This window comes from Sesamum indicum, linkage group LG4 (genome assembly GCF_000512975.1).
Source record: "Sesamum indicum cultivar Zhongzhi No. 13 linkage group LG4, S_indicum_v1.0, whole genome shotgun sequence".
Taxonomy (NCBI): Eukaryota; Viridiplantae; Streptophyta; class Magnoliopsida; order Lamiales; family Pedaliaceae; genus Sesamum; species Sesamum indicum.
In genome coordinates, this window is record NC_026148.1 from 11,965,310 (window position 1) to 11,978,841 (window position 13,532).

General features: G+C 31.7%; 1 protein-coding gene across 2 annotated transcripts; it reads right to left on the reverse strand.

Moving 5' to 3' along the window:
* Positions 1-3,971, reverse strand: LOC105160796. Of its 2 annotated transcripts, none has more exons than XM_011078284.2 (8): positions 3,850-3,971; positions 3,548-3,696; positions 3,333-3,423; positions 1,872-2,888; positions 1,506-1,568; positions 1,206-1,426; positions 649-761; positions 1-372 (listed from the first exon to the last, which is right to left on the reverse strand). In XM_011078284.2, exons 2-8 carry the CDS (start codon positions 3,605-3,607, stop codon positions 261-263), a joined length of 1,677 nt encoding a protein of 558 aa, XP_011076586.1. In that variant the 5' UTR covers positions 3,608-3,696; positions 3,850-3,971; the 3' UTR covers positions 1-260. The 2 variants fall into 2 exon arrangements, with proteins under 2 accessions (XP_011076586.1, XP_020548835.1); XM_020693176.1 differs by having other exon boundaries at positions 3,548-3,712; positions 3,850-3,965.

Here is a 13,532-nt window from a genome sequence, read left to right on the forward strand (position 1 = left end):
GAATTCAATTGTTGATTCTCATTAGATAGTACACAACAAAAGTACACTGTTCTCAGGAAATGGTTAAATTGTTTCAACTTCTAACGTTAAACTGTAATAAAATTCGAAAGTTACTTGGAAAAAAGATTCTGTTGAAGAGATTACCTAGTCACAACTTAGGCCATAACTTAAAGAAACAGTACCCGTATGCTACAAGAACTCGACGAGGATCGAATATCAATCTCACTCACAGTCAAGAAACAGTGGCTATTGGGATAAGATCAGCAACATGGTAGATTTTCCATTGACAACAAGAAGTTGCAAGTTGAATATATCGAAGCAGCAGCGGACCGAATGGCTAAATCGTTCTCCGAGTTATCGGCTTCTCCTGATCTGCATTACAATGCACGTCATTCAATGATCACAAGATTGTATAAATCATAGGCGTATGGGCAGATAAAACAAGGAAATCGATATGTAGTGATGTAAAACAAGAAAAAATTTGTCTGAGCTTATCATGTGGCTTTGTTTATAAGGGTCGTTCGAATATCAAGTAGATGAAATTGTAAGAGAATGAAATAGGTTGAACAGCTGCATATGAAGAACATTTAACTTATTGTTGATAAGGTGTATGATGCTTCAGGTGTCGATATGACATTAACATTTTACCTGTTGTCGTCTCCTGTTGGACCTGTCTGCAGTGGAGCATGAGACAACGAATTCTTATACAGGCCCTTTTCACAATGCAGCTGCATTTCTTTCACTTGGTTCAGCCAACTTTCCTGATAATATCAAAGATAGAAGTGCGGTCAGCTATATATTAGTTAGTGACAAAGTAGTCGATCAAGAAAATGAAAATTTTGATGGTGGGGAGGGTGACGAAAATGTGGAATGTGGAAGTTGCAACAATTGCTTCATAGACACACAATTTTAGGGGAGGTGTGGGGTCAATGAAGTAAGGAACGCCAAATAAGGAGGCACAGAAGCAAAACTTCATTTGAATACTTGTGGCCTGAATCCTGAGAATGGCCTAAATACTCATTCTGGCAGAAATAAGACAAAAATGATATATATTTAAAGGATATTGTATTCATAACAACACCGAGTAAGAGATGAAGCTAAGCAAGTTGAGAATGCATGCTACCAGCTGGAAGAAGAGAGCTCAGGAACATGTCCATGTGATGCACAATATACATGCATTTTGTGTAACTAGCAGCATCTCTCACCAGATGGCTTTCCTCGTCAGACAGTGCTTTATCCATCTGTGCAAAGAGAGTGCTCCATCGAACAGAATGTGCATCAGCAGTTGCTTGGTCGGGATGGCAAAAGGTAGAACCTTTTTTCGTGTATGCTTCTTTGTCTAGGTTAGATGAAAATTCTCTTGACATTAGGAGGGGTAATTCTGTGGTAATTACAGCCCGAACTCTTTTCTTACTCCGTTTTAGTGCTGCAAATAAACAATAATCACTGTTGGAAACATGTTCAACACCTTAATCTTTCAGTTCATTCAGAAGATAAAGGATTACCTGCAAGGCGTCCTCTTATGTCTTGATTCAGAAGTTCCAACCACTGGGAAGCTACATTGGCAGCTGAAAATTAAGCAAAATCCATGTCAGCTTCAATAGTTTCTTCTTGTTAATTCTGCCGTAGTCATCATCAGGATGTGAACGTGGAAAAATATGTAATATTTTAGAAGAAAGTGTTGATATTTCATTACACTTAAACTATTAGTAAATAATCACTCTTCAAAATCTATTCATATAAACAATTGCTCAATTTGGTGAAAAATAAAACGTGTCATGAGCTCATGCTCAAAACGTTTTGTCTTTGCCACCCTTCAAGCTACCGTGTTCCAAGTAACAAAAACCAAAAGAAGGAAATAACTAAACAACCTTTAACAGAAAGTGAAGTAACACTGCTAAGGTCAGCTGATTCCTCATTCGACAAACAGCTAGCATGCCCTGTTGCAACTTTTGCAGATGACGAGAGCTTTAGAGCAAGTTTATCGTCCTCATTTTCTCTGTTGCATTCTGAAGGCCTCCATGAAAAAGTCCTTGTCTGCCCTGTACATGAACCGCCATTCCCTCTCGGGACCTCAGTATTTGGATAAACTGACTTAGAAAACAAAGCATTATCACTCATGTGCCTTCTTCCTATTAAAGTATCCCCATGATTGAATCCAGATGTATTGGTTCCCGAATGATGCACATCCCCGAATTCCTTCCTTGCAGTGAGTTCTTGCAGACCACTCTTGATTTGATTACATTTCTTGCTTCCAGAAAGTCGGTTTTCATTTCTTTCTGACCTCACTAGTGCTTCTATAATAGAGTGAACCTGTTTGCTGTTTCTTACATGGTTAATGATTCCAGGATTCAGCCCATTAAGCAAACCACTTGGAGCAGCAACCCTCGCAAACCTATCAACCTGTTCTTTCTTTGCAAGTTCTATCTTCTTCTTCATCATATCATTATTGAATTTCTTCCTCCCACGTGGCTTTGGTACTGGCATCGCCACAGCTCCATGAAGAGCAGACATATAATTATTTTGTTTCAACCCTTTCCAAGCTCTCATTGAATCTCTTTCATCCAATGGACCTACCGAACTTCCACACTCCGAATCATCCCTCGACTTCAAATGTTCATAATTTTTATAGGGATAGAAGGGGTCATTGATTGAACTCGAAATATCTTCAGCATTTAGATCTAAATCAAACCTTCTGCCCTTTGTAGCACCATCATCACGTTCAACCTCTTCCTTCCCAGAGGTTCGGAGTTTGTCACATTCACATGCTGGAGCATCATCTCCAACCGTACAGTTAACAGAACCAACATTTTCATTAAGATCAAGTGTTCTTGAATCAGAGTCGGCATCTGGTTGCACTGTGTTGCTTACACCTCGTCCTGCTTGAGCTACACCAGAATTCATCTTTTCACTTTTCTCTTTATCTAATGATATAACTAACACAATCTAATTTTCAAAAGAATCCAGACAGCGGCAGACAATATTGACAAAGTAAAATAGCAAACTGCTTACCAAAAAAAGCAACAGGCAAAGAACAAATGAATACAGATGCATTCATTTTACCCCAACAAGAATAGCTTTCTCATTTCAACTACATAAATTCAGAACCTTCTCGAGGAATTAAACCGAACTTAGAAATCCTTTTTAATACAAGATTTCATCACTCATCACTCACAAACCAGATGGATTATACAGAGTCTAAATCAAGCCCTTGAAAATCATAACTTCGACATCAATGTAAGTAAAAACCTTCAAATTAAATAATTGAGAATACAAACTATCAAAATCCAAATATAACACTGAGCTCAAGGAAAAGGGGGCAAAAGCCATACCTTCAGAGAGGAAAACTGATTCAAGGTCACGCATTTTCACTCTTTTGTGAGAACTGTCAGATGTTTCTTCAACTTCCAGGATGCCCCTTTTCTGTCCCACCAAAACTTTCAAATCAAAATAAAGAACCCTATTCATATAAACTGAAAAAGAGCAACCCGAACAAGAACAACCAACACATAGAACAAAATTCAAACTTCGTTCCCAAAATTCCAACCTTTGGTTCAGATCTATGCTCAGTTAAAGATTCACCCTGAGCCCAACTCTCACCATCCATCAATCCTCAAGAAATACTGAAAAAGATCTGTCAATTCAATCCAAGATTCTAACTTCCGATCCTCTCCGAGCAAAACCCAGAAATTCAAACTGAAAAAGACGTCAACTTCAATCAATGAAACAAGAGAAAAGATTACCAAACGATAATGGGCTCAAGAAAAAGAGAAGAAAGATTGAAGATTCTTGATTAAAGTTCGTCAAGAGCGTATTTTGAAAGAGGGATTGAAGAGGGTTAGGACCAACCTCTCTACTCTGGAGATGTGAAGTATAGATTTGAATACCAGAAAAGGAGCGCGCTGAGAAGCGCTTATTATGGTGAAGTGAACCTGTGGGGAACGATTTTGGGCACATGCAAATGAATTTATGTATATGTCCAATATTGTTTTTATTTATGTTTTTGTCCTTGTTTTTATTTTTTTTTCATTTGGGGTGTGTTTCAGTTTTCAAATTCAAATGGTGTGGAGGGTTTAGTTGGGGACCAAAGGTAATCTTGCCGCGCCAACTATCCTCTATTTCCATTTTGGTCCTCCTACTCTATTTTGTAATCATTTGGGCCTTTTGAAATCTAGACTGGGAATGGAGAATCATGATATATGTCAACCTATTAAGTGAGGAAATTACAATGGGCTTATTTGAAATTTTGTCATAATTACAAATGCTTCTTAATTTTTAAAAAGTTGTAAATATCTCCTATAGTAGATTGTCATAAAATGGTATTTTCAATTTCAATAAAGTATTTATAATTTTTCAGAAAATAAAAAAATATTTATAATTACGATAAATTTTAAAAGAACCCATTGTTGTTTTCCCCAACTTTTAAGTGTTGCTTTCTTGAAAATTTTTACCATAAATTTTTTTAGTGATGGGGCAAAGAAAATCAATGTATTTGAACTTTTTCGTATTTGATGTTTTACGGCTATTTTATTTTTGCAAAGTTATTATCCATATTGATTGAAAATTTGCATTTTGACGCTTAGTATTTTTCAATACATGGATATATAAAAAAGAGTTGGCGAGTAATTCTTCTTATTTGATATTTTGCAACTTGAAGAAATAGGTAAATTAACGTGCAACGAACTCATTGTTTTTATTTTTCTAATTTATAATATTTATCTGTAAACTTTTTAAAAACCTCGTCTATATTTTTATCCTTCTATTGTCTTTATTTATCTTTGGTTAATACTTTTTTTATTTTTTGGTCAAATTGTGATGTTTGCTGAAAATGTGAAAAGAAGGTAATCACAATACACAATATTTAAGTGGTTTGGCTAATTCTCGATCTTGTATGGGAAAGTTGATTTCTACTTGAATAATTTTATAATTTACAATAAAAAATCACCCATCAACTATAATGGTACACTTGTCACAAAAATATTTATAGTTGAATACACAGTCGTTGGGGCCTGAATGTAATATAAGACAGATTACACACTCCAACAATCTTGTCACATTTATTTATTCTCATTTAAACTTTATAAGCATTTAAAGAAAATCATTGCGAGATAAGGGCACCGCATATCGGATCCAAAAAAAGAAAACAAAAAAAGCTCATAGCTCGACAATCATAATTATACATGCGATAGAGTACACGAAATTGGTCATTCATGGACAACTGTGCTGCTTGGGATTCAAAGTCAAAAAACCTATTAATAATTATCCACAACGAGTATTACATATATACTTCTGATTAATTTTTAAGTTTTATAGGCTATCCAAAAATTATCTGTAAAGAACTACATAATTCTGATTAATTTTAAATTCTTGGGTGCTATTTGTTTACGAGTGAAGAAGATTAAAGAAAACCAATGAGATGAGGGATGCATATTTGAAGAAAAACACTTGACAAAGTGATTTCAACCATGATGTAGTAGGAGTTGGACACAATAACAACATATTATGACATCCTTAAATATGAAACTTTCCCGGGTCAAAATTGACAGCTGCTTGAAATGAATTCCATCCAACAATTTTGAAACAAGGATAAAGGGATAGGTGAGGGCTACACTCTACCTTTGAATTCTACATCACTTATAGAAAATCTCTTTATTTGGTTTTTTTTTTTTTTGATTTATCTAAAAATTTAATCGAGTATTTGCTTGTGTCTTTATAAAATACATAATCAATAGCATCTATTTTGCGGGTCAATAGATGTTTTAGTTTCCCCTAACAAAAGAAAGAATATGCTAGTAACGGTAATATAATCCAAATTAAGTTTTTTAACATATAAGAATTACAGAAAAATAATAATTTATGAAATTTATTATCATTTAATTTCACACAAAAAAGAATTGTATATTTAGACGAATGAGGGATTTGGATATTGCAATTGCATTATAAGACATACAATCTTGAAAGTATAATTACAAAGAATATATACATACTTTTCTAAATTTATTATACAAAAATAAAACTAAAAATAGTCGTCTTGCAAGTGTGTGAAACTAATATACAATATTATTTACATCAGAATTTAATATCAAATCATTGACCATTATGAAATCAAATAACAACAAAACACAAAGTAGTCCTCTTATCAATACAATCACTATAGTATAACTACATCAATTTAACCAAATCCAAACCTACTAAAATAAATAAATAATTTTACTCATATTACGTGACTTTTAAAGTAAAAATTATCGGGTTACATTCAAAATAATAACATACGTATTTTTACATGTATTTATACATCATATACTATTAGACGCGTAAAAACACTCAAAATCTCGGACTTGTATCTTTATTTTTCTCTTTTTATCTTCCAAAAACAAATAAAAACAAATCCAAGCATAGCCCAAACATGTCCATGGAATGAAGCTTTGTGTGATGAATCACATCAGAAGATTAGTTTAGCGAACAGCACAAAACCAAATTCAAGAACACAGACTTGAGAAAACCATAACCAGATGAACAAACTATCTTGGAGCAGATGAAAACACTATATATAGAACATTGATGAATCCAATTTTGATCAGTATTTTGCTGCACAAGAAATTACAATCAATCTGAGAAAAATGGAACATCTTTCCCAACCCAAACTTCTTCAATGCAACAACCAAGAATCATTGAACTGTTTCAAAGCACTATCCCTAAAACTATTCACCTTCATCAGACAAAAATGTGTGCAGAACCCCAAACCCATCCCACCACACACCCTGTTGGTTTTGAGTAAATAACAAGTTGGCCCACACTCCACCCCCTTTTCCTGCACAACAATGCCCCAAGCCCTTGTCACCCCTTCTCCAAAATCTTGATCTTGATCAGGATTTTTCTCCAATTCCTCAATAAAAATCAGCCCATCTGGGGATCTTGATTCCCCTCGCCTCCATCCACTCTTCAGAGCAGGCCAGTCCCCAGCAATGGCCTTCTCCGTCTGGATCTTGACTCTGCCATCTGTTTCTGAATGGATTTTCACCAGCAAAGGTGCTTGTTTCAGGTTACTCACAATGTCTACCACGGATTCTTGCATCCAAGAATCAATCTTTCCTGGAAAAAACGCATCTTTGCTGTGTGAATCAGCCGTTTTGACAACTTCGCCTGGAGGAGGAGAACCAACAACAAGAGCTGATCCTGATGAAGTGGCTGATGCAGATACGTAACTTTGTGGGATTTTCTTGGTTTTCTTGGAGACGGATAGAATTGGGTTGGGAGAAAAGACGTGATTAGATTTGTTTCTCGCAAGGAATGAGGGGCCCAATGATTGCCCGCCTGAATGAGGCCCAACTAACGCCATCTCAACAAAAGATGGCGATTGGGAAAACGATTCACACAAAATTGGGGAAAAATTTCAGGATTAGGGTTCTTAATAGAAGACGGGAATTGGATGGAAAATCAGATCAGAGAGGTAGAGGAGAGAAAATGGTCGCCGCGTGAAGGAGAAGACAGACGATTCCGAATCTTGAGGATGACGAGTGCGTGTCCCAGAATAAAGGGCTGCCTGCTCCTATTTATGAAGAAATCTTTTTCTTTTAAGGCTGTAGGAAACTTCTTGCGGTCTTGAATTCTATGTTGATTCGGACATGTAGTTCCAATACAACGAGGAATTTAAGTACATGTGAAACATATGTGTTCTGAAAGCGTGTTTGGTTTTGGATGAATTATTCAGTTCCTAAACAATGAATTTAACCATAAATGTGGAACATATTTAACACCTTAAAAGTGGGATAAAACGCCCCGCAAGTTTAGTTTAATTATGCAAATATATTTTATTTTTTATATAATTACAGATACAATTCCTAAAGCTTGTTAGTATAATATAATGTACTCATGGGTGGTTATATAAGATTTTTTCATTGAATATTTGTAATTACAACTACTAAAAATTTACAATTTGTAACATATTATAAGTTCTATGCATGATCCAAAAGTGTCGGTAACTTATCTTTAAAATAAGATCTACATTTTATAAAATTTAAAATTATCTTTAAAATGATCTTTGTCAAACACCCAATTAGATGAATTATTCAAATTTATACAGTATTTTAATCTCTTACTAGCAATAAGTGTACATTTGATGCTTATAAATAACTTACAAATTAAAAGTATATTATTATTAAAAAATAACTTAAGAAACATATTTGATGTTGTATCTAGCAAATTTTTATTTTATGGAGATTTTCAATGATGTTTTTTCTTTTCTCTAAAATATTCTGAATTTTGATAAGACTCCAACTTCTATACAATCTAAACCCAGCTCACGTTCCCCGTTGGTGGGTGAACAATCCAACACTTGGTGAATTTTGCTTCACAATGATAGGAAGAGCCGACATCAAAGGATCAAAAAGCAACGTCGCTATGACCGCTTGGCTGCCACAAGCCAGTTATCCCTGTGGTAACTTTTCTGACACTTCTAGCTTCAAATTTGTCACCGTCTTGGACTCGTCCCATGCGGGCGATGGAGTCAGTGAGGGATGATACCTAGTTGATCCTGTCAGTAGTCATATGTTTGTCTCAAAAATTAAGCCATGCATGTGTAAGTATGAACTAATTCAAACTGTGAAAATTACGAATGACTCATTAAATCAGTATAATAAATATTGAAAAAGAATAACAAATAAAAAATAGAAGAGACACCGAAAAACCCATCACCTTAATATAGATTATTAGGTATAGCAATATTAGCTAGAGTACTCTTACACTTATATTTTAAAAAGGGACAAAATGCATAAAATCCCCCTGTGTTTTAAAAAGTTTGCAAAAAAACCTCTCCTATTATGAGAATAGGTTAAAAGTCCCCCTGTGTTTTGTAAAATTGAGCAACAAACACCCATTCCGTTAGTAATTAACGGAAGGTGCATTACACGCACTTTTTGTACATGTGGGAAAATTTTTTAACTGTTTTTTTTTTTAGGTGTTTTTTGTTAAAATGCCCTTTTTTTCATTTTTGTTTTGTTTTTGTATTATTTTTATACTTTAAATTAAAATATTAAATTATATTTAATTTATTTAATATTAAATATTCACAAACTTGTGGACAACATTTCACCAATCTTTTCAAAAAAAAAAAAAAAAAAAAAAAATCATTAAAAATGTTGATTTTGAATATAAACAAATCTTGATCTTGAATATATATATATAGATAGATAGATATGTGCGTGTCATAGTTGCTCATGAAATTAATTAATCTTTTCTCTATCACTCCAACTTAATTAATTAAATGCTAATACACTTTTTTATATTGAATTAAATAAAATTATCATATTTTATTAAAAATAAAATAAAATAAATGTCCATTCACTTCATCTAAATTCATTGAACTTGGCTTCTTTCTTTCCCTTCTACTCTAATTTTTCTTAATGCATGGACGAAAACCCTCGTGTTGATAATAATACTATTACTTTTACAATCACTAAGAACACATATCATTTATTTATTTTTTTCTTTTTTTAAATTTGGGGGGGGGGGTGTTGGAAGAATTTTTGTAGGTTTATCTAGTGGTTCTCATTTATCCAAATTTCAAGAGCAAATTTATTTTTTATTTTTCTTTTTAAATACTTATCACCATGACACGTTGTACTCTCAATGCATTTAATCGATATATACAATACAAAATTTTAAAATAAACTTCGATATATGATTAAAAATAGAGTAAGTGATACGAGTGAAATGATAAATAAATATAATAGTATAATGATAGTTAAAAAATATGGATCATTTGAAATAAATATAACTCATTACATTGGTAAAAATATGTAAGGATATAATTGATATTTTAAAATCTAGTATTATGGCATCGCGGCTCATAAGTTGTGCGAGAAATGACTTTCTTTCTTTTTTTTTTTTTTTCTTTTCTAGCATATTTGGTATTATTTGATCGTCAAATGATCAAACTTTAGAGATACGTCAGTTTTCAGTCTTTCGTTTGAAAAAATATTTATCCGAATCATATTTGAAAATTTTAATTAATTGTAAAAAAATTTTATTGAAAAATATTATATGATAGTTGTATAGCTTAATTTGTAATTCTGCATAAATAAATGAATAATTATATTTAAAGAGGGTTGTAATTGATAATGAAATCAACTGTTTGTTGATCTTTAATTAGAATTAAAACATGCAATTTATATTTTATATATAGAAAAAATTAAGGCATCCCTATACGAGTAGAGAAAATACTTATGTTACATCTGAACAAAAGAATTAAAAGAAAGAATTTTAAATAATTTTATTTTAATTGATATATACAAAATAAATTGTAAATAATTTTCAATAAATTTATATAAAATAAGACAAATACTTGTTGTATGTCAATTGGGCACAAAACACATATGATTTCATACTTATGGAAGAAAATTAAAATTGATATTAAATTAAGACATTGTGGATAAATATATCACTTTTAATACTCCATACTTCTCGTTTTATTTGTTTATTTATTTATCTATATATTAAAATCTAAATAATTTATAATTTTATTTTATTTATTATTTTAGAAATATATTTTTCTTATGACTTGACACTTGGTACTAATTAGATTATTTATATTTTGATTAACAGTTTTAGTACGCCCTCTCTATGTACATATAATAAATAATTTTTTATATTTTAAAATATATTATAAATAAAAATAAATAGAAAAACTAACAAAATGCATTTCAAAAAAGAAAATAAAAAAAATTAATTTAAGGTATAATTCGACACAATAAAAGAATTGGTGTACTGGTGTTATAATAATGTGGAATCAGTTTTGTAAAAAAAAAATAATTACATGTAATTAATTTTTAAAATAATCTAATTATAGATATAATTATCATATTTAAAAATCGGTGTGGCGGTGTCGCTAACAGCCATTTGTGAATGTAGAGGACCTTTTTTTTTCTTTTTTCCATATTAGTATAGATATGCATTAATATGTAGAGTAAATTACAGTTTATCACCCGAACTATGTTTGTTTTTTCACTTTATCATCGATTTTTTTTTGTCAACTTATTATCTCAACTTTACGAAATTCATACTTTGTTATATATAAGCTTTTTTAATCAGTTGTTCTGCCTGAAAAACATCACATGCGCTGGACATGTGATATTCAAAGGTAATGCATGGGTAGAATATCACGTGCAGTGCATGCGATTTTTTTTAACAAAAAAAAATTGACTAGAAAACAACCATATATGAAAAAAAGAGCATTTTGCAAAATTGAGATGATAAAATTAATATAAAAAAATAATAAAATATAGAATTAAATATAGTTTGAATGACAAAATATAATTTAACCTTATAAATATTAATGCATGCCGGGCCAACTTTGCTTTGCAAGATTGGGCTCGGTTGATACCAGTCCATCGCGGTACCGACTTGGCAACTGCCCATTGGATGCCCACAGCCTGCCTCCCAAAGGATGTGACTTTTCAATTAGAGCGGCAACCAAGTAGAATCGAGTCGAACACATTATAGTTTAATATTGTTTGAATTACATTTTGAGTATAAAAAATATTTTTTAACTTTGATTTGACTAATAATTAAATCAAATTTTGAGGGTATTTTGGTGAGTTTATAAACTTTTTAATATATTTTATAAAATATTTGAGAGTTTATAAAATATTACAAAATAATTGATAATTTTTTTAGAAAAAAAATTATAAAGTTGAAAAGCTTTAAAAAAAAGTAAAGAGTTATCAACTTATTTTTAAAATTTCTTAAAAAAAATTCAAATTTATTTACAAATTTGCCATTCTAACCTCTTATAATTATATAATTTTATTTTTTTCAAACACTTATTTATAATATTTTATAACATGTATGAGTTTAATTTTTTTTAAAAAAAATAAATTTAGACAAACACCTTTATAAACGAGCTTTAATTGAATCGGATGAAAGTCGAAGTCGGGCCCAAACGAATTTTTTCACTTCGATCTGAAATAGAATATCAATTAGTTTGAATGAATTTTCAGCCCAGTATGCAGCAGCCTTGTTCCTTGGGCTTAGGAGTTAAATGACCAAAACACAATAATCACATCCCCCAAAAGACCAAAATGCCCTTCAAGGGTTGGTGGGCCATGCCATTGCCACGTTTGGCTAATCTAAGATTGGCAGAGGGTCAATCTTATCATCATTTAACGGGACGAATGTTCACCCACTGTATTTTATCATCAGTTCATAAAATAATAAAAAATGAGAGAGAGACGGAGAGAGTTTGAGGTGGTTACAAATTTTCGTAACTCACTATAAAAAGAGAGCTTATATCAGATATTATGTTTCTTCAGTGAAAATATTATTAATTGTCTAGTGGAAAAACAACAAATAATTTCAGGAAACTTTGGGTATGGACGTTGAAAAAGACACCAATGAACTTCTCTCGACAGATGAAGAATCATTAAATCGAAGAGGTGGTTAGATCGATTAAAAAAAATCAAATATGTTCATGATATAGGACATGTTCGGAAAAAAAAAAAAAAAATCGCTCGTAATTTAAGTCATAGAATAGAATGATGGTCCATGTCTCAATCAAACTCTATTATTCCTAGTTAAAATTTCAAAAAGAAAAAAGTAAAGTGGAAGTGAGATTCCATTGTAGGTAGCTTAGGTAGGACTTAGGAGCACATTGCATGTCTTGATTCTCTGTGTGTCCAAACATGATATGCTTCTTATTCTTATCCATCCCATCCCCATGTGCTTCTCCCTCCAAATCAAATCAATCAGGGCCCCAATTTATATTAATGCTTTCATTGCCACTTGTAACAATCGCAACAAACTTGGTCAAGGAATGCTAAAGCATGCAATAATAACCCCCTTTTTTTAATTATATACATTTTTATTCCTCCAATTTTTAAAATATTATCACGAGTTATTTTGGATAGTCAAATCGAAGGACCACAGATGAGGGACAAATTATTCTTATTTTTTATTTTTTTATTTTTGTGCAGACATGAGCTTTTTTCATAAAAATCTTTACTTCTTGTGGAAGATTGAAGACAGGGCATTTTTTAAGGGGGTTTATGTGTAATTTATATAATATAGGATTAGTTACATTTAAACTTTATCTGAAAATATAAAATTATATTTTTCTTTACTTATAAAATTATACTTATACCTCTTTCGAAAATTTATTGTTTACACCTGATTTCCTTTCGTAAGGTTTTGGATACAAAAATATTGACGTTAGCAGAAAAAGAAAAACATAAAATTTTAATTTTACCTCTCATTTAATATCTTCATGTAATATTTTATCTCTTTATAAGTACCGAAATACACATAGAAATGTTAAATGAGAAGTAAAATTGAAAATTTATGCAAGTTTGTTTGCTAATTTCAGTATTTTTTGTTTAATTAAGAAATTGATAAAATTGATAAACGTAATCTGTATACACGTGACATATGTGCTGATTATTCACATACCCACTGTCTTGTAGCACCAATTTAACTTTTGATCCATCCTTCTTCATGTCTCTCAAATTTTGGATGCTGCACATATCTAACCCTAATAAAAA

Bases quoted from the DNA above. Each gene is read 5' to 3' on its own strand.
- LOC105160796 (XM_011078284.2), bottom strand. From the start codon at position 3,607: ATGGATGGTGAGAGTTGGGCTCAGGGTGAATCTTTAACTGAGCATAGA. The intron at 2,889-3,332 runs GTATGGCTTTTG...ATTCTGGTGTAG, and splicing joins ATCAGTTTTCCTCTCTGAAG to CTCAAGCAGGACGAGGTGTA. The intron at 373-648 runs GTAAAATGTTAA...ATTGTAATGCAG, and splicing joins CCAACAGGAGACGACAACAG to ATCAGGAGAAGCCGATAACT.